Raw genomic sequence first — 26,693 nt, forward strand, 5'->3', positions numbered from 1 at the left:
ATTTAAATGAAATGCCACCTCATGAGCAGATCGCATTTTCTTGCATCTATCTTTCATCCAAAATCTGACACAACAACTATTTCAGTCTTCCAGTGTCACCAAACTTTCCAAACCATGCTTATACTGTGGCCTTAATAAAGATCTTTTACTAGATGTATTTCTCTGAAGACTATTTGTGGCTTCCAATCAGATATATTAATATCTGATTATATTAGATATATAGAGCCAGTTTGGTCTAGTGGTTAAGGTTAAGGCAATGGGCTAGAATCCAGGAGACAGAGTTCCAGTCCTGCCTTAGGCTTGAAAGCTGGCTGGGTGACTTTGGGCCAGTCACTCTCTCGCAGCTTAACCCACCTCACAGGATTGTTGTGGGGAAAATAGGAGGAGGAAGGAGTATTTGGTATGTTCGCTGCCTTGAGTTATTTATAAAAATAATAAAGGCGGGATAGAAAATAAATAAATAATATTATAGTGTTTGGTCTTGGACAGTAAATTATTAAATAACAAAAATTATTACCAAAGCACCTGAAGTATGAACTGTGCTCCACTTCCAATCATGCAGAGTATTGTCTATTAGTTGCAAATGTCATGTTTCTTTGTATGAAGCTTAACAATATGGTTTCCTGCCCTTGTGCATTCTCTCATCTTTCCCTATTATCAACATTCTAATATCTCCCTTGCTGCTTCAAGCATTGCATATTATTAACATGCCATATCTTAAGTTATAGAACTCTGGATGTAGCTATCATTTGGTACTTCTACTAATACTGAAACTCTGTAGTGACCTTATTCTGATTTCCTATCTCATTGGGATCAAAATGTTAGACCATTAGGCAGTTTCTTTTCTTCAAATAAATCCTGTTCCACTACAGTAGTTTTCATTCTGTAAATTGTAGATAGAGCACTGAGACTGAAATTTGTTAATTGGCTTTTTAATTTTGCTTAGTTGGCACAAATTCCCCAACAAATAATGACATTGTTACTCACCTGTAAAGCCTTAAGCAAAGCTGCATTTGTGAACTGGCCAGGCAGGAAGATAGCCTCTGTAAATGTTTCCTGTAAGAATCATTATAATTGGTAACAATTCAACAGATTTATATAATTTTTAAAAGAATTAGCTGTGATGCTATTGCCTTGCATTAAAACTGTGAGTGGCATGATGCTCAGCTGTGAATTAGCTGTGATGCTACTTCCTTGCATTAAAACTGTGAGTGGCATGATGCTCAGCAGGCTCTCAAATTTTTTATTAGTATGTATTTACCGTATGAAATGCATAAAACTCCATACATGTTACCAAATCACTGCAGATGGATAAAATGAACATGGATGAATGCACTGTTCATCCAATTTTGGAAATTCAAACTTGAACAAAGAATGATAGGATAGGTGCATATAAAACAAGAAATAAATTATATAAAAAATACTACACAGTTTATTCCTTAAGATAGGTTAATTAACTTCTGCATCCAAACACATCTGGACACTTAGAGCATGAGCAGTAATATCAATTACAGTAAATCTCATTTCAACAGACATTAAATTTTCTTCATTTAGCAAAAATTGGATGCGATGGCCGAGACTTCTTTCAGTCCCCTGAAATAACAGACAAGTCTACTGAGTCCAAAGTAGACAGATGAGGCATTTAAATTTACAATAACTTACATTATATTTACATGATTGTGTAACGTCCTCCTTTTTCAAATGATGTAAATCACTGTGAATATTTTCAAATTTAACATATATTTGGGAGTAACAAATGCTCTCTCTTTCCAAATACAGATAGTCCTCGACTTACAAGCATTTGTTCAGAGACTGTTCAAAGTTATAATGGTGCTGAACAAATGGCGGTTATGACCAGACCTCGGAGTTCCAGCCATCCTAAGACCCCTGCGGTCACATGATCACAATCAGGGCACTTGGCAACCAGTTTGCACTTAGGAACCATTGTAGTGCCCCACGATCATGTGATCGCTATTTGCAACCTTTCCTGCCAGCTTCCCAAAAAAGTAAATAGGGAAGCCAGCAGGGAAGGTCACAAGTTGCTGGGGTAAGTCTCTTCCACCTGTGCACCCTCCCCCAGCCCCTCTGTGCTCATGCCAGCCAAACACCCCTGCACCCCCTCCCTTACCCTCCCTGCGCACCCCTTGCACCCTCCCCAACCTGTGCCTCACACACCCCCTTGCTCCCTTCCCCACCCAGCAGCAGCCACTTACCTGCCTGCTGGCCTGGGACTTAGAACTGCCTGCCAGCTTCCCCACTGACTTTGGTTGTGGGAAGCCAGCAGGAAGTTGCCTCGCCTAAGTTGCTTTATGACCTCATTGCTTACCAACAGAAATTCTGGTCCCAATTGCCATCGTAAGTCAAGGACTACCTACAGTCTATTAAATCAAGAGTTTACTGTATACCTAAAGGAAATGTACTGGAAACCAGATTTGTTAATCTTGTTTCCAGTGCAACATTTGGCATTCAAATTTACTGCTCGAACTGAAGAGCTTCTATTATATTGTACATACATACACAGTACAAGCAAGTTAAACACAGCGCTACGGTATCCTTAGTTAACGCATAGGGTTTATTTACCCTTGGGTCCTGGTCATCTCGAATATTCACTTCTTCAGCTGGCAGGGGCTGAACAGAAACTTGGTTCCACTGACCAGCAACATTGCTAAAACAAGACTAGATGATTTTAGTATATAAACACACACACACAGAGAAACACACATGCACAAACATTACTTCCAAATAAAAAAGACTATGTTCCAAATAATCATCATCTTTCACCCACACTGTCCCTTTTTCAATTCAGTGCTATCGCAGTTCCTAGAAAATGTGTGCTATCACACACATTTCGCCATGCTGTCATTATTGCCTCTATTTTCTTGTGTGGGTGCACACTGTCAGTTTTTTTAATTAATCCAACCATGCACACTCTTGGGCCAGCCCCCAGGTTCCCACCACGGCAGTGATGCTCTAGCCAGCAATTCCCTTGGTGCCCACTAGGTTTTTTGCTGATCTAAGAACCTTTGAATAGAAAAAAAAAAGAAAAATAACTAAAGAGGTGGCTTAGCACGCTGCAAAGCAAAACCCTAATCTCAAACATACCTATTCTCACTGTTATTGGGCCTACCATACATCATAGAAACACTGTTAGAAATTGAAATGGGGGGTATCTTCAGCTTTACTTGAAAACCCTTTTTCCTGCCTAGAAATGAGACCACTGTAAGCTCAAGTAGTAGAGCACAATCCTTCAGGGTTATGTGCTCCAGTCCTATTCTAAAGCTTCCAAAGGGCAGAGGAGAACAATGTTTGGCTCCACGTTATCATCTTCTAGTCCCCTGGCACACAAACTTATTTATTCTTAAACCTTTTCAATAGAATATTCAATGTTAAAGAGTTTTTTTAAAAAAAGAAACGTGTCAAGCCAATTAACAGTTGACAGGAATAAAACTTACTGCTCAAAATTGATGTATTTCACGGTGGTTTGATTTTCATCATCATGCCAAAGTGCCCAGATCTCAGAAGTAGTTAAAGCAAAATCAACAAGTGTCTCCTGAATGAGAATATGAATGGATTAAAACAACAAATAAATGTTAAGAACAGCATTATGTCAACAATGCAGAATCTACTGATTTAATCGAGAAGGATATATTATTTCTCATTACATTATCCATGCTCATGTAGGAGGGAAGATAAGATAGCTCTATTAAGCCTTTTCGTCTCAAAGAGGATTACCCATGGCCTATGTGTTTATTTTTATCTGAAACCCATTTGACTTGACCCGAGTGTTAGCAGTTCCAACCTGAGATGTGAACAGTGACGATATGTGATCAAGACTATAGCGATGACTCTCTGTGCTGACCAACTGGAAGACACAGAACTGCAGAAAAAATAATTCTGCAATTAGTACAAGTAAAAATGAAATAAATTCTTACCATATCCTTATCCTTTATTTCTTTTATTCTAGAAAATCAAGATGAATACATGCCATGTAAATCAAATATTCTAGCAATTACAGAGTGCATAACAGTTCTCAGCAATTATGCCACTTCTCCCTGTAGAGAGAAAGGGGTATTTGGCTCGCTACATGGGCATATTGACAGGACGTAAAATAGCCAAGGAATGAAGCACGAATCGGAAACCTCAATAACAATTTGGTATCTAAAATTAGCTGCACAATAAAACTCTTCCACAATATTTTTCTTTAGAGGTAACTCTTCTTCCTTGTGCTACACAATGTATTTCAATATCACTCTAAACGCACTTCATTTGTATATATCTTTAACCTGTATCAATGTTATTTAATTCTCCATGTTTAAAACAGGAAACATTTGAAACGATTGGCATTTTAAGCTTTGCTTTTTATCTCAGCTTCCAAAACTAAGTATATATTGCTGTAAACTGCCTTTGCCAAATAATGTGAGATTATAAATTATCACAGAAACAGTATTTAAGTTTCAACAAAATACAAAGCGATATTCTCCGAATACAAAGTTTCCCATTACCTGTCCTTGTTTGGGTGCATGCAAGTATACACCAATATAAAGCCCCAATGACTCAGAATATGCCAGCTGTAATTTGTTTCCACTTCCACCAATAAGTCTCAGATCTTTATTTACAGGAACAAATTCCAACATATCGGCCACCATCAGGCACATCTGATTCTGTTAAGATAAGATGCTAGATGAGTAAAACAAAAAAGCAAACATATTTAAATACAATCATAAACACAGCACTGTGAGACACTGGAGACAGTTTATTCTGTTTCTTTAATCTTCCGCAGCTCATCATAGATTCGATGGTACTGTACACTGTATTCAGCTACTATGGTGTATTTTCACATTTCACATATCTGCTTCTGTTTTTACAAAAATACTTCCAAGCTAAAAATTGCCAACATTCAAGTTTGTTAATTCATGTTCACAATAAAGGGATAGTGTCCAAAAACTCAGTCAACACAACAAAGCCTCCCATAGTGCAGTAAAGGGAAGAGAAGTCTCTTTCCCATGCCCACTCAGCAACTACTAATGACCACTACAGGAACACGACTGCACTCTGTATCAAATGGTATAATGTGGAACCCTCACCTCCACTAACAGGAAGAGTATTGGTCCAGGAAAGCCAACAGCTCATTCCTAAAGTCTTCCTGAACCATGAAGCTCATTGTCCAAACTCATGAGACTGAGGTGAGCAGGTGTGTTCATTGGGGGGAGGGGTCAGTCAGAGTGGGTGTGTCCACTGGGGAGTGTAGGTAAAAAAGTCAGGATGGCACCCATGACACAAACCACTCTGATCACTACCAGTGGGTTAGCTTGTTAAAAATTAATTAACGAACACAAATAAAGCATTACTTACTTTATAAGACCACATCCTAAGTTTATGATCTTGGTAGAGTGCAAAGAGAAGTGCGTCATGTTCACGACAGTGGACAGATAAGCTAACAGGAAGATCTGAAGGATTTTGATCCCCTCTGTAAAAACAGACATAATAAATACAGAAGCAAGCACAAAAGAGAAAGCAATGAAACTGCATGACAGGTTTTTCCATGATATCTATCATTACAACTGTTCTATTAGCAAATAGTAATGACTAACTGGAACACCATCAAACTTCATTAGTGAGCACGTTGCACTATTAGAAATGAATTGTTGATATTTTAGTTGAGCACTGACTAAAGAGGGCATTTTTAGTTGAGCCTAGGTGAAGCAGCATTGTTTGTAAGTAAAGCACCTGCTTTTTCTTTGCAGCAATTCTCCTTTCAGGAGCAAGAATATTATAACTTCCCATACATGATAAAACTTCAAAGTAATCATCAAGGGCAAGTGAGCAAACTGTAGAAGGTTAAACACCAAAATAATCAAGCAGGAACCTATCACAATTTCATGCCACATTTTTCAATACAGCCTAATATTATTCTCACAACTCCTCTTTCTTGTAAGTTAGGCAAAGACAGCCATCACCGTTCTTTCTGTTTTTGGAAACCTGTCTTGAGCACAAGAAATCAACTGCTCTTGAGAACAGAGCTAATTACAAAAGGGGAGAGGTACCCTTTTTCTGCACAACTGGGTACCTTCATTATCTCTCCTTCTGCTTTGTTTCTTCAACTTTTCCTCAGTTCTCTGCCATTCTTTCCCTCTCCAGACCCAGGTTCATTCATCCCAAAGCCAATTCCAGTTATTCTATTTGTTGCTGTGTAGGCTTTCAGAGTTCTAATTAAGCTCTAATTATACACCTTAACTGCTTATTGCCATAATACTAGCCTGATGGCAGTTGGCATCCAACCTGTAAGCAAGCGCTGCATGACCGAACTCTGTTTCAACTCCACCAATGAAGTTGAAGGCATCTCTAAAAAAAGAAGAAAATAATTTTGAGCAATTTGTTTAAATCGGGCAAACATGGTAAAGGTGCAATCAAACCAGATAGATACTTTTTGGGGAATTCTATAAAAAGATATTTAAAACAAATTTATTACCTAGTTGATTTATTAATAGTGGATAATTAGAACTTATAAGATAAGATTCTGTTGGTGGTCTAAGCAAAAACAAGGTCATTCTTTATTTCTTAAAATGAAGAAAAAAATCATAACTAATCCAGTTAAATTGGCAGATGATTAACTGGATTAGTTATGATTTAATATATTTAATATATGCATATATATTTGCCTTTTCTCTTGTCATGTACTCATCATACTATACACACACACAAATCCAGTTCTAATTTAGAAGCAGCATTAACTGCAATGTTGTACTTTGAACTGTTTCAATCGCAAAACTTCATGAAACATTCCATTTTCAAGAACAAAATTGTTTTGGATACAAAACACAGTATTCTGGGCATTTGGAAAGACCGTCAAGCTCAAAAGAGAGTGTTTCGGAACAGCTGTTTCAAGCTCAAAATAGGGCATTTTGCTGAGCTTTGCACTTGAAACAGTTCCTATTTAAAAGAAAAGACTACCAGGGAAAAAAGTCCGAAGAGAATGAAGGTGGCATTTAGGAAATTATATCTGCAAAGTAGAGTCTGCATTAGTTCCAAACAGAATGCTTCTACCTCTCTGAACTGAACTGCTTTGCTACAACACCACTTCTTAAAACCTAGTCCTGTTGAACTGAGAACCCCGTCCTGTCGTCTATGCGTTAGAACTGTAAGGATCACTACAAAGTTAAATTTCTGAGAGCAATATAACTTACGAAATAAACTGTCTATATCATATTTATGATGCTGAGCAGGACAGCAAATGAACTGCTACAGGGAGCACAGCCAACTGCAACATCCCAAAAGATGCCCTTTTTCTGGCATAGCTGGTATCCTCTGAATCTCCTGCCTTTTTACAATCTTATACACTTACCATGAGCATCATAAGGTGGTAGGTTAAGGACAAAAATCCCACCCGAAGCAGATGGCAGAGCAAAGAGAGATCCTCCATCACTGGTAAGCCAAGCTGCTGAAGCAGTGGAGTTAGGTGACAGCCCCGGAACTGTGGGGATCACACAGTAGTTCAATGGATCTCTAAAATGGAATTTTCCAATATCTGTGAAAACAGACTGCATTTGACTTTCTGTTATCAGCTCCTATTTAAAAAAAGACCAGGGGTAAAATTATCAACAAGTAAATATAAAACCAAAGAAGAAAAATAGTAAAATGACTTTTCTATTCATCTATCTGTGTAAAGTATGATTGAAAAATACCTGAAAACTTGAAACAAGGAAAAGATCAGATAAAGCATTTTCTCATAATATCTAGCCCATTATGCTGACAGCAAGTGTCCCTCTAGGACATGCTAAGCAACGTCATGTTGAGAAGCTTATTCAGCAACCTTTTCCCAGAAAACCACCTGAAACATTTTGTCAGTTCTTGTTCTACTCCTCTTGGTATCTCACCAGCCTTTGTGGCACCTAGTCCACTGACACTGCTTATGTTTTTTTCTCTTAATAAAAGTGTCCTTTTATATTTGGGGGATATTCTTGTTTCTACATGAGGGCTTGAAATTACAGAATATCACATATTAACTTCCCTGCCCAGATTCAGACCATTCATATAGCTATAGATGGGTTAAGTAACATTACAATAAAACAAATGTACAAACTGTAGTTAAGGCATGCCTCCTAAATCACAATTTAAGCCATGATATGGGTTTTCACATACTATACCTAACTATGGGTAGTTATCACTTTGTGCAAATCCAGTCACTAGCTCTCTAAAATCTCAGGAGAAATTATCAAAATTATCTGATCCCAAGATCTGACAGAAAAGACCAGGGACTGAAATTGGAGTTTGACATACACCAAGTACATGCTCTCTCACTAATTAATGGGCTTCCTCACCATCATAACATTTTATCTAGCATATTCTAGTCCGTTCAGATTTATCACCAGAATATCTTTCAGTATGAAGATATGTAAATAATTTTATTACATATAAAATACACTCCACCCAACAAAAAAATGGGCTTAATTTATATGATTCTTCAAATAAGCACCACTGTTTGGATGTAGCAGGAGTTAATATGAAATACTATAACGGTGAAGTGACATGCAGGGTAAGAACAGAGGCAAACAAATCTGTAACTTGCTTTGACTTCTTCAACTAAAATAATTTTGTCTCCGACTTAATAACCTTGGAAGAGATTTTTTTTTAATAGAGATATTAGAACACATTACTTACACTTCTATACATCCGAGCGGGATGTGGTAACATCAATCTATGCACTGTCTGATTGGTTGAAACCAATATAACAACATGATTTTGGGTCTCAAAGATATGTACTCCTTGCGGTAAGAGATTACAGTTTTGAAATTTGAGCTGAACAGCATTGTTCAAAAGGTTTATGTCAAGGGATTCCTCTACCAGTTCTAATGTCCCACCTGAGGTTGCCCTGCAAAAAGAAACAAATACATATAGCAGCTTTGCACTGATAGTAAACAACCAATCCCACTATTTTGTGCGTGTAGGACTTTGTACAAAGTTCAGGATAAGTAAGTAACTCAAGATCACAACCAGAATGTATTCACACACAATAAATCAGAATTGTACAGAATTTTTTCTGACTTGGGAACAATATTTGGGAACAAACATTAAGCTGGAATATGCTGTTCAGTCATCCTTCTTGGCTTTTCCTGCCAGTAGGTGCAGCTAGCAATCCCAAATGAATTGTTTAGCTTTATGTGCAAACAAGGAGCTCTGTCTTGTTTTCCTCTTAATAAGCCAGTTATAAATCAATGATACACTGTGACATGCTTCCTGCTTGTTAGGAGTGGAGCAAGGCAGTATTCCTGAATAAAAAACTATAAGTGGAATTGTTCCCAGTATAGTTGTGTGTTCCTGGAGGACTTAATTAATTAATGCCCTCTATTTAATGGGCTATAACAAGAGGAGGAGGACTTGAGCCAGTAGAAATGTTCTCTCAGGATATTACAATAATTGAATTTGGAGTTGCCATGACATTAATCAATAGACCTGAGGAACACTTTGATTTTGAGGGTGCTTCAGAATGCACAGGGGGACTCATGCGGCACCTGTACATAACAGTTACAACTTCCCTTGGGATCATGTGGCTGCCCTCCACAGCTGCTGTATAAACCCAGGAAAAGATATGTTTGGCTTAAGGAGCTGCAAACAGCTCTTTCATACACCATGAAGCACTTTTTTGGCTCTGAACAAAGCATTTCATTGCTCTATTGACCAAGCTAGCTCCCTCATGTGTCTTAAGTCCAATAAGAAGAATATTTGGCTACAGAAGGAAATCCTTACAACCTCCTTGCATCAGGACCAATATGATCAACTCACTGACCCCCAGCCCCCTTGGCTTGTGTGGCAGTGCTTGGTCCTGACTGGCTGCTATGTTTCTGAGTTAGCTGACTGTTCCTTTTTTCACTTTCCAGCTGGCATCCCTTTGCACATAAGCAGATTCATATGATAGAGAAAGCTGCCAACTCTTTGACTATTTACTCTTAAGTAAGCTAATTACATTAATTGCCCACTGATGGCCCTTCTCCTGCTTATATGTTGTATGTTGCCCACTGGCCAGAAAGCAGCTGTCAACTAAAGCTGTCCCAGCTGAACAGCATACAATCTTACAAAATGTCTTTTGGTTCAATTTCTATTTGCTCCTTTATATTCCTGGAGTCCCTGGCTGAATCAATGAAGTCCAAATGCATGAAATACTTTTGAATTGAAGTGCTGAATAAGTCTATTGGGTTGAAGTATCTTACTTCAGTATGTAGTGACGTAGTAGTTTCTAGCCAAACCAACAACTTATTTCTTTTTATAATTTTCAGCTATTTTTCTTTTCCAATTTCATTTAAATCTTCTTCTCAATACATGTTTACTTATAACTGGGTTGGTAGGCTGATGTGGATTTAAAGGGCTGTATTACCTATGTGTCTAGATTGCCTGGAAACATTTAATGTGTTTATCTAGCATGGCCTAAGGGTAGATGATGGGAGCAAACTGAATTACTACTCACTCCAAACTGCTATTGCTTCTTTCCCATCTCACAGGATCAGAGAAAACAGAATGATGATAGCTTGTCATAATGTTTACATTCTGTACCTATTGACTAATCTCATAAGAAAGTCAGGGGACAGATGGGGAAGGGTCTTTTTTCTGTTATAGCTTGCTTCATTAAACACCTAAAACATGCCTTCCATGCTAATAAATTCAGCTCAATATTGGCTATGACAGCAATTTCCATATAGATTTTTTTTTAAAAAGTCAACTCTACTGCAAAATTTCTAGTTAGATTTCTAAGGGGCATTCACTACTTGATTACAGTAATTGCTAATGTCTTCATGGAAGTTATTTCATTTTATAATCAATTATTCAAAATCCCATTTTTCTCCACAAGTACAAAGGAGATTATAAATTCAAAACTATTTAAGCCTTTTTTAAACTTCTCCAAACTGCACTCTAGGCAGCATACAAGAGTGCATACATACAGAATACAAACCAAAAGGAAAACATATAATTAACAGAAATCCCAAATGACCACCAGAAAATTCTATGCAGGTAAAAACTATGTTGGGAAAGTGTCATTTTAATAGCTTTATAAAATGCCAGGAGAGAAGGGGCTGCTAACCTGAACCTCCAGAAGCAAGGAATTTTGATGTACTAGGACTGTAAAAGATAAGACCTGCTACCTGATTTATGCCTCCTCATCCTACATATTGTGGGGACGGTAAGCAGGCCTTCTTACAATGTTCCTACTGGCATTTTAAAATGCAAATTAAATGCCACATGCACAGGAACTAAACACATGAGATGTATGGCTTTATGTCACCATTAGATTCCTAACTTCAATTTCTGTTATGCTGCCAGATTCAGGGACCACCAACAGGGGGCTGAGTTACATAACATTCATGAAATGAATGTGAGTTGATTATCTCCTATTTCATAATCTCTTATTTTGGTTTAGTGAGAAACAGGTAAGAACCAAAGAAAGTAGTATCTGCCCAAAACATGTCAAGTTTCTTTGGATAACTCCTTGTAACAAACTTGCATTTAAGCAGCCACTGGGGATTTTAAGCAAATATCAGCTGTGTCTGGCCAATCCACCATTCCTTCTAAGCCAGAAATAAGGACCGAAGGGACCAAACAATGTCAGCGTCCAAGCGGAAACTCAGCCCGAGCCGAGTGCACCAGGTCTGCATCTTCCTAGCTCAGGGCTCGCTGACAACTTGTCTGTTCGGGAGGTGAACTACCAGTCGACTTCCTCGGATCACTCACCAATGAATAAAGCGGTTTCTGGTCACCGAGCCCAGCTGTGCATTCTCTTGGTACCAAAACCCACCGGCGCTGTCAGGATACCTTACGGCGGAGGGGGACGCGCCACCACCTGCAAAAGATGGACAAGGGAGGCGGATCAGTCCCCGCGCGCCAGCATGGATGCTCCTGGGCATGATGCATCTCACAGGAACGACACCCACGCAGAACTCCGCACCCTCTGCCCCCGCCGGGATTTGCCACCTGGGAGGCTGAACGCAAGTTCGCGGACGCCGCGCCGCGCGCTCCGCTCCGCTCCGCCGAGCTCCAAGTAGCCCCGCTCGGCCAGGCCCACAGCCGCAGCCATCTTCCCTTCCCGCGCGCGGTGCCACAAGGGCTCACGGGATAGGAGGAAGGGCGCGCGGCGGACGGAGGCACCCTTCGCGATGCATCATGGGAGACGCGGAGTGAGGCATTTCTCTCCTCTCCAAGCAAACGAGAAGTGGACCGTCAGTCGGTCATTGCTTATCGCTTGCTAGCTACGTTTTCTTAGGTGCTAAGGGTGATGGTTGTTTTACAAGTCGGTCCAACCTATTTAATATGCAAAAATGAAATTTCTTTGAACGAATGTTGAAATGAAAAATACTGCCGCCCAATTAAAGGCAATTCATTGACTCACCTCACAGGGTTGTTGTGGGGAAAATAGGAGGAAGGAGTATTAGGTATGTTCGCCGCCTTGAGTTATTTATAAAAATAATAAAGGCGGGATAGAAAATAAATAATCTTGGATGAGTTGACGGTTAACTGCCTGATTTTCAAGTATCGGATTATCCTAGGCTACGTCCCTAGAGGGCATTACTCACTTCAATATTTTTGACCTATAGCCAAGAACTATTTAATCCAATACTGTACTTTTTTAAAGAAAAATATTTTCACAAAGTATACTGACATTAAAACAATATGAAATGACATTAAAACAATGTAAGAAATCATCACTGCCTGAAACAAGGTTTGTGTCTAGCAAGACTACATATTTTATTCTTCCAAACTGAAAGTAGAACAACATTTGAATAATCCTGTACAACTCTGTGGCAAATTTCTACTTCAAATTTCTGGGAGTTTGTTTCAGAGAGTAATAAATAACAAATTAGGTCTGAACTGTTGCTTACACTTTCTCTCAAGCTCCACATGTTGTGTTAAATTTCTGTATTTCAGCTATGTTATCCTGTAACATGGTTCCTAAATGATTTAGACTTTATCCTGGCATTATGATTCCTCTCCTTTGCTTTGGAGCAATTTCAGAGTTAGGTTTGAGGTGCTACTGGGTGGTCACTATGTTACATCCCACATATTCTATGAACTTCAGGCATTCTACAAATAATCTACCATTACCAGAAAGATTCTTTTATCCACCTGACTTTAAATATATCACAAGGGGCACTGGAATTCACTGGATATTGCACAGTCAAGTCTTCCCTTGCAGGACTGTAAGCAGGCAGGCCATCATCAGCTGCTGTGGGATGGAGATATGGAGGACTCTGAAAGGAGCTGTTCTGGCTGCTGAGAATAGCTCTGTCCCCCTGATGTTGGGGAAAGGCTGAAGCGTGGTTCATGCTGAACAATACTTCTTTTCAGGCAGAAGGGTTGCATGAACCGCTCTTAGGCGGCTGTTACTACACAAAGCACCCTGTCTTCCTGTGCAGAATAGCTGCATTATTGTGCCAGTCAGGTGGTTGGCCAAGGCCTGCTTCTGGATACGTAGGCACGAATTAGAACAAGCCCTGTGCTGGCACAGAGATACCACAATGGTTCAAGGGAACAAGCTTTGAGCAGACCTGCTTGTATGTCATATATCCTTGGGAAGATCAAAGCCAGGCTTTGCACTGCTGCTCTCTTGCCCTCTGGTTCCTAACCACCTTCTCTGACTATATGCTTTTCAGGAATAATTAAGTATTTTTCCATTTTAGGTCTAACAGATGGATTGAACTATAAAAGTGACCCATAGTTTGATCTGTTTGCAGCCTTTCTCTTCTGATAGTCTGTATTCAAGAGATATCTTCCAACTCTTAGTCAACTTTGGGAGCATAGCCTCAGTTCAAGTGGAGTTTAGAGACATTCTTTCTACCCTGGTATCAAACTGATGGGGAACTATGATTCTCAGTCTATTTCATGTCATCCCTCCTGTATTCTCAGTTTCCTTTTTACTATAAAAATCTCCTAGACTACTCTTTCTGCCTTCACAGAGATGTCCTCATCTTGTTACTGGCAGTAACTCATGTAGTGAGATCCACAGACTAAATTTCAGCACGTCTTAATCTTTTCACATGTTATCAGTAAAATCTCTAGTGTGATACCTAGTTACAGTATAGCTTATTCAACTTCCATGATTTTAATTAAAGGTGAGAATAAGATGCCTAAAGCCTAGAAATAGCTATACCCCAGAAGTTAACTAAAACAGTAGTGATTTAACCAAAAAGAGGTCAGACCAACCCAGGCAATTAGAACTGACATAGTTTCATTGTGTTTATTGCTGTTACAATAAACCATTGATTAGAAAAGTCCTAAACTTCAATGCAATGATATACTATCAGTTTCATGCATCAAAATCTTAAGGTTGCTAAATCAGAACTTCCACTTCTCCCAATGGGGCTTCTAGTTTAGTAGAAATGCTAGGGCCAATTTTCCCCACACTAATATCTTCCATGTATCCTGTTTTGGAGCAAGTAGAAATGAAGAATGTTTATCCTTAGATCAGGCAACTTTGGAAAGAAATCCAAAGCATGGATTAAAGGTATCTCTTGTTCTGTGAGGGATCTGACCACGAATCCTGTAGTAGGGGTATGCAAAACATCCCATCATTGACCATTCTGACTACAGAGAGAGCCATTCCGAATGTTCCAAAAGTGATCCAACATAGAACAGGCCATTTTAAGGTCAGATTTTCCATGACAGAACTTCTGCATCCCTATCATATAGTGTTACCCAGCCAAAAGCCTCTGGAAATCTGCAAAAGGAGCACAAATGTAATTTGTAATTTGTGGTATCAAAAACTACTTACACTGACAGAAAATTTTGAAGAATTGCAGTCTCAAAACTATCGGAGGACACCAGATTTGCAAAGCTGAGCTAGAATGACTAATGGCTATTGATACACAATGTACGTAGGGTACACAAACTAACAAAAAAAAAGCCCCAAAACAAATAATGGGAAGTCTGAATCTCCTGTTAATTCAAAATACAAGAGTACATCTGGATCTTGGAGTTAGGATTAGGGTGGGGAGCCATTTACCTCAGCATAAGCTACCACAGAAGCATTGGAAATCTTAATGAGGGCATGGATGAATGAAATTGTTTTGTTCTCACATGACAACCAGGTTCAGGCAAGTTCATTATTATGCAGAGCTGTCTCAGGAATGATCCTATAGCTTTAGCTCCTCCCTTCCTGTTATGGAAATAGCACTGATTTTTTTGCAACCTAGATTTGAACTCTCAGAGTTGTTGCAATCTCTAAGTCACACCAGCATAGAATCATACCCACCAAATTCAAAATGCTCTGAATCAAATTATGATAAACAGGTACTACTAACGGGAATATACTAAGTGTTTGGGAGTACAACTATATTATTACAAGGTTGGTCCTTGGTTTGACAAGGAGTTGTATTTTTGAAATTTATCATACTTTTAAGTTTGGAGCCAAACACAGTTATAGACACAAGTGAAAGAAATGGCAGTTGGCAACAAGAATAAAAAGGTAGTAAGTAATAGAGGTCTTGATTTTCTGCAGAAGAGCCTAACTCAGCATTTTCAATTGTGATATAAATGCTCAGACGTTTTAGGGAAGGAACATTCTTTCTAGATTAATTTCTGCTTCTCGTGTGAGCTCGGATAGTTCTGTTCAGGCAAACCTCCTTTTTTAATCAACATTATTTGAAGGGTTTTAATTTTAAAATTTAATTTAAAAGAGATTAATTAAAGAAATTGAGTAATTTAAAATTTTGTTCCTCCTCTCTGTCTACGCTCTCCCTCCCTCTTTCTCTCCTTTAAAACAATATTTTAATTATTTCAATTACTGGAGTAATTCTGATTGATGTGACATCAATCAGAAATCCAAAATTAAAATCAGGTACAGAGTTTGCTTATCACATCAATCAGATGACTATATGAGAATATATAATGTGCCAAAATAGGAGGCAAGAGTATTAGGTACGTCCACTGCCTTCAGTTACATATAAAAATAAGTGGGATAAAATGATGATGATGATGATACTGTCATTGTCAACTCTTAGCAACTGCATCATTTTCTCCATATTATTTATGTGTATGTGTGTGTTATTTTATTATTTCATTATGCAGTATAATTTCTGTATTCTGGGTTTGGACAAAGTATGAAAACACACCAGAAATAAGCCAGGCATAAGCCATTATGTTGGTTCCACTATAATCAAAAGCCATGACTAAAACAAGCAACAATAAACAACAAGTAATTATACAAACATGTGTTTGTTGCCCCCAAATAAACCACTGCTTATACAGGTCCTCCCACTCAAACCCCAACTACATATGCATTGTGGCATAGTGCAGGGGAGGCAATCTTTTGTGGCCACGGGCTGCATTTTAAAAATAATGTTGTCTCCAGTGACCACAGGAACAGTATCTGGTAATATAATGTTATCGGAACAGGTGCAGCTGAAGTATTTGGCTTCTGTGGTTTCTTTGTAGTGGGGTTTAAAGCATGGCACAAGTGCCTTAATCTTAAGGCACCCATTTTGTTGCAGAATGCAGTATCCCCAAATGGGAAAAAAAGGCCCAATTTGGAGTGGGAGGCTATTTATCTCTTAACCCCCCATCCTGACCTTACTCCTCCTCCAAAGGACTGGGAATATTGGCCATGCCCACTGCTTGACCTGAGTGTGCATATAATGTTGAGTGGGTGTGCCATAAAATGGAAACATTTTACAATGGGATGCCACTTGGCGTAATGACCCTTTTTGCTCAAGCAATTGGATCAAAATGTTAGTCTATTGAATGGAGTCCAAATTTCGCCACTTCATTGAGCTCTTCACATTTACAACAAATGGACAGAGATTCATCTCAATTTTGTGACAAGACATGATTTTTTCTGTGACATGTTCAAGAACCTCTGACCACTTACTGTTAACTTTTGAGACTTGCATTCATTGGAGAAACGAAACCTTTTCATGAAACGTTCTGAAATACTGTTCAATTATCGTACAAAATATGTTATCCCATTATCATGAAAATGTTAGTTTCACCTGTAACAGGCAATTTCACTTAAGACCAAGATATTCATGTGAGGAGTTAATACAAAATTCTGGCATGGTATTGCTGAAAAATATTCACAGAACCATTATATCCATTATAGGCAGATATGTGCAGCTTTTTACTTTGTATGTACAGCAACTGGGAAGAATTTTAGTAACGTTTAGAATCCTGCACTGTTCATCGTGGTGATGATCTCTTGTGATCTCTTACTTCAGAAGAGGGTGGTAATCCTCTGCTAGGAAGCCTTTTTGCACTTAAGAACATAAGAGCATGACAGACATTGGTCTCCTCTCTGCTAATAGGCTGGTACAGTCAAAACTGCCACTTGTCCAATGTAGAACTTAGGACAAGAACAGGAAGAGGAGAGGGATGAAAATGGTGATGATATATTATTGAGCTCAGCCTATACTGAGTCCTAACCTGGAGTTTGTAGCTTCTCCACTTGTATCAGGTTTTTTTTTTAATCCATTCAATGTGTCCGATTCTCAGAGACTGCCTGGACAAGTCCTTGCAGTTTTCTTGGCAGGTTTTTCAGAAGTGGTTTGCCATTGCCTCCTTTCTAGGGCTGAGAGGGAGTGACTGGCCCAAGGTCACCCAGCTGGCTTCGTGACTAAGCTGGGACTAGAACTCATGGTCTCTAACCACTACATCAAACAGAGAAGTGAAGGCAAAACGGATAAAAACGTCATTACCGTAGAATGAAGTAAGCCATCATGAGTTCTACTTCCAGTATTCTCATCACGCCGGTGCGGAAAAGAAACACAAAACATGACCTCCCTGACTCATGCTGTGTGTCGCTGGCAAATCGCATCTCCAGCAGGTGATGAAGCTCCTGCTCTCACTGTTCTTCTGGAGTCGCGAGGGGAAGGAAGAGTTTCGGGGCGGTGCGACGGTATGGCCTCGAGCTACGGCGAGGGAGCGCCCCGCCCCAACTACTCTGACGCGAAGGTGAGGAACTTCGCGCAGCAGCTCAGGTAGCTCTGGGTTAATAATTGTCCCGCCGGCAGGAGTTGCTTCGCTGGCCCCTCTCGCGGCCCCTCCTCGCGGCCCGGAGTCTCCACCTCCCCGGAGCGTTGGTGACCCGCCTGCTCCTTTTCCCCCTTCCTCTCTTCCCTGCTAGCGATCTTCGGTCGAGAGCGCTTCCTGCCTGGCGGCTCGGTCTAACTTCAGCCTCGGCTTTCGGCGCGTGATCTGGAGGAGGGCTTTGACCTGGTCGCCGGCTGCAGCCACGTTTTGGGAAATCGGGTGAGTTTTTCCTCTCTGCAAAAGGAATTCGGGGGAGCCGCCCCTTTTGCGGCTGTATCCGGATTCGATCCGCCAAAGTTTCCCCGCTCCCTCTTAACTGCACCGCAGCCGGATTAGGAGCGTCCGTGCAGGCTCTTTATTACGATGGAGCGGATTTTCTTCCATCTTTCTTCCCGCCGCCCCTTTCTTTTAGCATCGCTGCATCCCCGAGTGGACGCATTCGTCCATGGGCAGGTGTTTCCCTGTGTCCTTGCAGCCGGGGCACCGCCTTGTCCAGGGATTATTCAAAATCGCTTGTCTCCGTAGGACCTTTGCCAGCCCACGCGGAAATCGCCTAGCGCTGTTACCTCTCCGTGCGCTTGATGACCCGTTAGGGGAGGCGTGAACCTATTTTTTTTTTCCTCTGTTGGATTTGGTGCACCGTGTCGAAATCAAAGTTACTTTCCGCGCGTCCGGAATTCTTTGGACAGCTGTTGCTCCCACATCCGCACTGAGCTGGGGAACTTTACCAAAAGCACGTAAAAGTATTGAATTTCCTGATTTCTAGTTAGGGAACGTTTGTCTATCCATAGCTTTGATTTAAGGCGCTGCCGAAAAGAAGCGTGGGAGCTTTAAATGCAATCGAACATATCACTTCGCGTATCTGAGGCATGGACTGTGGTCTGCGGGAAAAGCATCTCTGCCCTGGCAGATCTGTTCGTAAGATGCCGCGAGGTTTTTTTTTGTTTCTTTAATGCTTCCTAGACTTTCCATAATGGACAAGCCTTAATGCTGTTGAATTTAGAAGGATTTTCTCCCTTGAAAGTTGCTATAGGATTTCTGGCTGGATTCTTTCAAACCCGCTCCCCCACCCCGTTCCCAACTTGGTTTCCTCCGGATTGAGTTGGGACCACAACTCCCAGAATTCCCAGTATCTCCATACATCTGAAGGCAGGGTTTCCTAGTGATCAGGAGCATAGGAACCGTGTTGTAGATCAATTAACCTGAACTAATTCTGTGTAGTAACGGTAGCAGCGGCTGTTTCATACAAGAGGAAATAACTAGAGGCGGTTGAAGTTTGGGCTCCAGGGGAAACTTAATGATAGTTTGTTAACCTGAAGATAATGTAAAGAACCATGGAGGGAGGGAATGATTGTGTTTGGCTAGTGAAGGAGGGGGTGCTTAGAACTGAAAATTATAGCTCTCTGTCTCCTGCTGTTCAGGAATGTTGTTATGTCAGATCAGTGTAGACATGTGCTTGCAATCCCTGCTATGAAACACCCTGACCAGTGGCCCTGAAATCCCCTCTTGCCTGCCTGGAAACCAGTTCCTATTGTGAATCAACCAGTCTGGGTTGCTTCTGTTTAAAAGCACCTTTCAATGCAAGAATTTATTTTAAGGACATGCAAGTAGGGAAGAGATGGATTTGCACTTCAAGTTAAGGTATAACATATGTGGGGCTCAGCATGTCCTGTGAATCCAGTGGTTGGGGTTTATAAACCAAAGTTATAGCTTAGCATGATTGTGAACCCAGACAGTTGCAGCTTTATTTAGCAAATGATTAAACCATGGCTTAACATGTATAAACCAAATCAAAATCTTCTGTTAGAGCATAGATGTACATTCTTGTGTTATACAGAATTCTTTATTAAATGTAATCAGTCCAGTAAATGTTGCTTTCCTCACTTAAATGCTATTTTAAGTAAAAGAATTGTGTGGAACAAATTGAAAATGATGAGTATAAATGCAGGGACATGGTAGTAATTTCTGCTTGTAATCAAAGGCTTGCAAACTAAACAATACTGAATTAAATTATTTTTAAAAGTTAATAAATCTCTTTTGGGTTAAGTGGTGGCTTCACAGACATGCCCATGTAGTTTTCTTGGCAGAAATATGGAAATTATTTCCCTTGGCTTTTCGGGGGTGGGGGGGAGGTAGCTTCCCAGGCTACTTTGCAAACCAGGGATTTTCTATCCTGGCTAAGTAGAGACCGGACCTGACTTGACCCTGTTTAGTTTCTGAGATCAGCCGAGGTCAGGTAGGTACTGCCAAGCTTATGTCCTTGTGGTTGGCCGCACCCTACTTTGCTGAGAGAGTGCAGAACTTGGTCTCAGGGCTTTCACTTGAGTGTTCTTGAATAAGTATGTCATCATTACTTAATTACATTATCAATGAAATATGTTTTATAATTACTTGGTGACAGACTTGCAGAGCCTGTAAATGTTGATTGGTTATTTTAGTTTAGAAAGTGCAGTGGCAAGAATCTTAGGTTTGGATGAAAACAGAGGATGTAAGATTCAGGTGAGCTATGGACACATTTGCTGGGTTGATACATTATATTAAGTCATAATGTGATTTCTTTGCTTCCGTATAGCACAACGTGTGAACCCAACCATTGTGGTTTGTTGTAAACCATTTATGGCTTTCTGTGGCTTGCAAATCAAATTATATTCAGCATTTATGGTCCTGTAAAGCATGGGTTAGTATAATACATAGATTAGCCATTGGCTGGGTTCATACAATGCAACCAACTATAATATGGGTTGTTTGATTTTGGGGTGTGTTGGTTTCCAAACTATTTCCTTGCTAATAAATATCACTGACTGGAGCTTTCTGGAACTTGTTTCTGGGATTATCTGTTTCCTGCCTAAACTGGGTAGAGCAAGGTCTGACATCAGTTTGGTATGATGCATTAACTTGGTTATAGCATGCCTTTGGCCACTTAACTTTATTTTTATTTTATTCTCAAATTGTACAATGAGAAAAACAGTAACATGAATCACAGTACTGTGACTAAGGAGAAGCTATTATCGACCCTGATCTTTAGACCTAAGCCATGCAATATTTCTACGTAATTAAACAAAATACACTATTAATCTGATTTTCTGAAACCTCTTTGGATTTCGTTCTTAATGCTGAATACAACAGTGGAAAGGAGAGCCTTAATTGCTAGTGGGATTTGAAGCAACATTATATTTGGTGTCAAAGAAAGGTGAGGGGACATAACTGTTAAGCTCAGCTGCCTTTTTAGAAACCTTGTCCTTGTGAGATGTCTTCTTCCCCTGCACAAGCTAAATAAAGTTCAAATCAAATGCAGCTTTGAAAACATCAGGCATAGCAATCTCATTAAAAAGTATAATAACTATTATTTTTGCTTTATCTAGTTTTGAAGCTCTCGAATATAAGCTTGTGAAACTGGTCTTTAAGATAATGGGGAGCAAAATAAATATGTATTAAAATGCAAAGTAAGGTAAGAGTAAAGTGTAGAACTTGATCCCTAGTGATTGCACAGACATGTGCAATAGCATGGAACTGGTTGGTCACTGGCATTTTGTCCCAATCTAGCCTACAGCCTGCACTTTTCTGGTGATTCCCCACCCAAGGATTAATCAGGTTAGGGTTAACCTGCTTTGGTTTTTTCAATACCAGCCAAAGTCAGCTTGGTCCTACCACCCAACAGGGCTAAAATGCAAAAGAAAAATTCAAATAGTGTAGGTTCACCTTTTTAAAAAAAAAGACAAGTCTTAATTGTGGAATGAGGCATCCCTGATTGTAGGAAACCCAGGGGAAAAAGTTATTGTGTTTGTAAAGCTACAAAGAATTTATTTTTACATTTTAAGGCAGGTCATTTAATAGTGACAAACTTGGTTCTAGCCCGTTTCCTCAGTATATGAAAGCACTTTGAGATCTTTTCTCTTTGCATCAACCTTTGGGGATTAAGTTGTAGAAGAGTTGCTGCCTGGAGACTGTATGCATTAAAACTAGGGGCCCATGTTAAAAGCTAACCTCTGTTGCAGAAATCCAGCTGATTACTATAATAGGCAAGCTGAATTTCCCTTCCAGCTGTTGACTCCTGAGAAGATAAGGAATCGGAGTTAATCCACATGTGCTTGTCAAGGTAAATCTATTAAATATAGCGTAGTGATTTTCTCAAGATGTTAAAATAAGTACCACAAAAGGTCTTTGCTTTTCCAAGAGAGGCCAGTCTTCCCTTCCTAGGATACAAGTGTAGCTCTTCGTGCAATACATTTGTCCAGCCTGTACAAATACAGCAAAGCCGCCTCCCTTATATGGGTTAAAGACTTGTTTTTGGGCTTGGTACAAGCATGCATTCACAGCACAAGCTCTCTGCACTGAATCCCCAGTGGGAATGGCCTGGATTTAGGGAGGTTAACTCAGCAAAAATAAGAGCGCTAACACAGACGGTTTGTAGAGTAGGTGTGTGTGGGGAGCTGACACTGGAATTCCAAACAGGCTGGTGGTGCTTGCTGCTACAGCTGTGGGAATAACACTTTGACCTCTGCTGCATTCTAATTTAAAATGTGCTGCTCCATCACACTTCTATTCAGCTGCTTTTCTCCTCATTGGGCACCAAGCAGCTCGGGTTGGAATGGGGGAATGAGCTGCTATAGAAAAGGGCCTGGAGTGCATTTTCAGCTGCAGGAATTTAGGTAGTTCTTTGGAGTCTCCTCCTTTCCCCACCACATTTCGTAAAGCAGATGCCATAATCAACTAAGTTATTCTATTTTTAATCTCTTGCTTTCTTTTTACTGTTTCCTTCTTTGCAAAGTCAGCGTAGTAAAAGGCAAGGAGAGAGAAATGGGTGTGCTGGGGTGGAAGTTATAGTCAAAAGGAAATGAGCAATCCAGAAGCCATTTTATCCTTGATAATGGAAGCCTGCTGCAAACTGGCAGGTTAGAAATAGGCTTGCCTTTAAACACAAGCACTCCCCCCCCCCAGGCACATATCGTAGAGGGAAGGCCATGTTAGTCTATGGCGACCAAAAATCAGGAGTCTGGTAGCACCTTTTCACACTAAAGGATTTTATTAAAAAGTGAACTACAGTTGCCCTGTGCATATGGACATTTTTCTAAGATCCCAGGGCCCATATTCGCAGGATGTTTTCATAGTCCATTTACTCCCACATTGCTCCTTTTTTGTTAATGTGATTGCTAAACAAATTAGTTGTCTGAACCATAGTTTGTTGCACCCTAAGCCAGGATCACAAATTGCAGTTCTTGGTTTAAGGAATCTTGGCTTGCCTTAAAGCAACAAATCGGGAGTCCCCATTTGGACAGTATGCTGAACAATTCAGTGTGCTGTAGCAATCATATTTGTAGAGAAGGGCAAAGTTTATGAACCTTGGCTTCTTGTTCTATCTGTCACACAGGTTTGTAATATACACAGAGCCTGAGGATGGCGTTGGACCCTTCAAGGAGGAGAGGGATAATCTGAGGTCAGAAAATCCTTGGTGTGCCTTCACTAGGAGAAGCAAAATAACACAATGGCAGACTTCACACAGTTTGCTTTAGGCAAGGTTTATTGAATAAGACCCAATGATTTACAGTGACCCTCAGGCTGTAATCAACGCCTTACAAACCATAGTGGTTAGATTCCCACAGCACTGTAAGGCAAAACAAAGAAAACCACATGATGGCCTCACCCAGCCAGCACTGGGTAGGGGGTTCAGGTCTTTATTTTCTTAGGGTTGTAGTGACCAGTTTGTTAGCTGTCTGGCCCAACTGTTGCTTGTTTTAGTCCTCTGCAGGTGGGCCTTCAGTGTGAAAGGGCTCTGGGAATCTCTTCTTTGCAGATTCATTGGGTGACTCCTGATGAGCTCATTTTGCTTTGGAAAGCAGCTGCCTCACAAAAATACCAGCTGTGCCATTTAAAATTGCCTGGCAGACAAGCCTCATTGAATCTACAGTCACACCCAGTGAGCATTACCAGTCTGCAAGCGTGAGCATGCTTCTACTACAACACTGCTATACAGAGGCATCTGTGATGCACATCCATTAGGGTTTCTAGTTTTGGGTTGCAAAAATCCAGATGATCTTAAGAAAGCAGCAAATGCAATTTTCTGTATCTCTTTCCTGGTGTTTAGTGGCCATCTAGATTTTTGTAGCCCATATCTGGAAATTCTAACTGATATCTGTTCACTTAGCTCATAAGATATAATGGAGACCTCAGAGTTACAGTTTGTTCCGAACAAGAACCGGAAGGAATGAAAGTGAGCTTTCCAACATCTACTTTTAATTATGGAGCTATATCAGATTTTATAAGCTACATGTTCAGTTATATAGAACGAATGGTTGTAATTGTGGATTATGACTTATTTTCCCTGGCAGCTGTACCAGGATACGTAGTGTGTTCAATCATTCACAGTCCAAGTTGGATCTGGATTTAAATCTATGTAGTGTGAGCATCAACAGCCTGCTTTTTGCTTACCTAATGGCACATTTTCTCCTGTATGTTGTGAATTGGAAACTCTGATCATTAAGTTAAACTTTAGTTTTTATATCCTAACCTTTCCCCATCCTTGAGGAATATGTTAATATTTTACGATTGGAACTATCGATTTCCATTGTCTGGGTTTATAATTTATGGAGGCTTTAATTATTATAATGCATGCCAAATTTTTGGAAAGTATTTGTGATTTTATTATTGCTGTTTTACGATTTATTTTATGAATCGCTGCAGGCTGGTTTGACTGGGAATGAGAAGAATAGAAGTGCGTTGAATTATTGAAATATTCTGAATTTACTTGTTTATGGGTCTCTCAAGAGCACTTTGCAAACCCAGCTCAGGTACTCTTTATGAAGATCAGGACTGGCAGGCTTGTCTTGGTCATGAATGGTTGGAAATTGCTTGTTTTAATCCTAGTGTGGGATCAGTCTTCTCCAGCCTAGCCTTTGCTCTTGGAGTTATGGATGCTGGAGTTTACAGACCCTAGGTTGGGAAAGAGAACTTTCAGTCTTTCTACTATAAAACTCAGTGAGTATTTATGTTTCTTCATGGAGAGCATCTCTGAGAGGGTTCATGACAATTACCTTATCATTACATTTTGGAATGGGTAAATTGGAAGTTACGCACTGAAGACTCCTGTACTCGTTTACGTGCACAACCCTCTTATGCAGCCTGTAACACTATGTGATTCAGTGCAGTAATTCTATTAGGAACTGTATTAAAAAAGTGTTGTTTTCAGGCGAGAGTAGTGAGCAAAGTATATTGAAGTGCACTTTTTTTAAGTGTTGGGAGAAATCCCTTTTAATAATCTGGATCAAACTTGTCTGTTGGTTATATCTTTGACTTAATTATCTTTCAGGTTAATTTCTGTAGATTAAATTACATTTTCACGATTAGGGATTTTTGTGCTTTTGCAATTTGAAGTCATTTCCTTCTCTTCAGTCTCTGCCAAAAAAAAAAAAGTTACATTGTGTTTGGGATTATAGATAGACCAGCTTTCTCCAACCAAGGGGCTTCTAGAGGTTTAGGATGATAATTCCAACCATTGTGATCCAACATTTTTGGGAGGAACTAAGTGGGGAAAACCAAGTTAGGTGGGATGTGTTTGTTTTTTAATTTCTCTTTTTGCTTTAAGGCAGGAATTCTCATATGTTCCTTGTAGATTAGTAATTCTAATCATGGTGTGTACAAATGCTCAAGAGGAACAAGGTGTGTTTAAAATAAAATCATGTATATTAGTGAATCAAGATGCATGTTACAATGCCTCTTAGTACAAAGTTTAAAACTTTTCTACCTGTTAGAACAGATTGTATATTTCTGTAATTTTATCTTGTTGAAGAAACAGGTACTTCAAAGATTCTCTGCTCAGCTGATATCCTTCAAAGATGTCTTTCCATGTCAGTCAAACCAACTTTTAAAAATGACTCTGTTTAAGATCAAATGAAATAAGATAGATATATTAATCTTTCTACTGAAAAGTTCAATTTATTTAACATATATTTTGGATTTCAAATGTCTAACTCCCCCTCCCCCCCACATTTTCTAGCATGTTGTGATTTTTCACTAAAAAGCAAAGAACATCATACAGTATTTTATCCATATTTTATTTCTTTTAGAGTTGTTAATGCTGCACTAGAAACAACCTGGTGATTACCAAAGATACTAGCAGTTTCTGTACCAGCTTTGCCATCTGAGTGGTGAACTGTTTGAGTATATAAGAAGAATACTGTACAATGAACATTAGATATGGTGACGTTGATGTAGCTGGTTGAGTGGGCAGTAAACTTGTTAGAATAGTTTGTTCTGTGTTTATCAGAAGTTTATGGATTGGTTTCTACTGCAAAGGTTCTTTGTTCTACAGGTGGCTTTTGAGATAGTTCTTGACTTCAGTTATGGCTCTGTGTTCTTCTGAATTGCATAGGATAAGTGCTTTATGGGTGGACAATCCTTTTTAGCTGGGGCTCAGCTTTATTTTTTTTAATAGTGTGTTTCTATACCACCTTCTGTCTGCCCCTCACAAGGCAAGGCTTTGTTCAATGGATATAGCAATAACATAATAGAAACCAGCAATGAAATCACTTGGAAACGTTAAAAAAATATTAAATTAAATGAGAGCCATTTAAAGGCCAGATCAAAAAGATGCAAATACGCACTGGGACTAATGGTTATTCCAAGGGGGGACTGCATTCCACATTTGGAGGAATCCTTTTCTTAAAACATAGTCTCACAAGCAGCAATATCTTTTA

The 26,693-nt window shown here is 39.7% G+C and overlaps 3 protein-coding genes across 4 annotated transcripts in view; 1 reads left to right on the forward strand and 2 right to left on the reverse strand.

Moving 5' to 3' along the window:
• NUP160 (nucleoporin 160) overlaps nucleotides 1–14,897 on the reverse strand; it is a 38,070-nt gene extending 23,173 nt beyond the window's left edge. The window contains exons 1-11 of one of the 2 annotated variants that reach the window (XM_063288990.1): nucleotides 11,959–12,073; nucleotides 11,719–11,827; nucleotides 8,659–8,869; nucleotides 7,343–7,565; nucleotides 6,258–6,342; nucleotides 5,353–5,467; nucleotides 4,503–4,661; nucleotides 3,800–3,877; nucleotides 3,453–3,550; nucleotides 2,581–2,665; nucleotides 988–1,056 (exon numbers count right to left, since the gene is read on the reverse strand). In XM_063288990.1, coding sequence (XP_063145060.1) covers nucleotides 988–1,056; nucleotides 2,581–2,665; nucleotides 3,453–3,550; nucleotides 3,800–3,877; nucleotides 4,503–4,661; nucleotides 5,353–5,467; nucleotides 6,258–6,342; nucleotides 7,343–7,565; nucleotides 8,659–8,869; nucleotides 11,719–11,827; nucleotides 11,959–12,061 — 1,335 coding nt within the window. In that variant the 5' untranslated portion in view covers nucleotides 12,062–12,073. Of the gene's footprint in view, nucleotides 1–987; nucleotides 1,057–2,580; nucleotides 2,666–3,452; nucleotides 3,551–3,799; nucleotides 3,878–4,502; nucleotides 4,662–5,352; nucleotides 5,468–6,257; nucleotides 6,343–7,342; nucleotides 7,566–8,658; nucleotides 8,870–11,718; nucleotides 11,828–11,958; nucleotides 12,074–13,086 lie in introns of those variants that run through there. The other variant, XM_063288989.1, reaches the window with a different exon arrangement.
• SPTB (spectrin beta, erythrocytic) overlaps nucleotides 1–26,693 on the reverse strand; it is a 225,100-nt gene that overhangs the window by 15,760 nt on the left and 182,647 nt on the right. The window lies entirely within an intron of this gene.
• The window catches only part of PLEKHG3 (pleckstrin homology and RhoGEF domain containing G3), a 67,534-nt gene continuing 58,934 nt past the window's right edge, over nucleotides 18,094–26,693 (forward strand). Inside the window, exon 1 of the mRNA XM_063288987.1 lies at nucleotides 18,094–18,222. The gene's annotated coding sequence lies outside the window, so the exon portion shown is untranslated. The remainder of the gene's footprint in view (nucleotides 18,223–26,693) is intronic.

This window comes from Candoia aspera, chromosome 1, assembly GCF_035149785.1.
Source record: "Candoia aspera isolate rCanAsp1 chromosome 1, rCanAsp1.hap2, whole genome shotgun sequence".
Taxonomy (NCBI): domain Eukaryota; kingdom Metazoa; phylum Chordata; class Lepidosauria; order Squamata; family Boidae; genus Candoia; species Candoia aspera.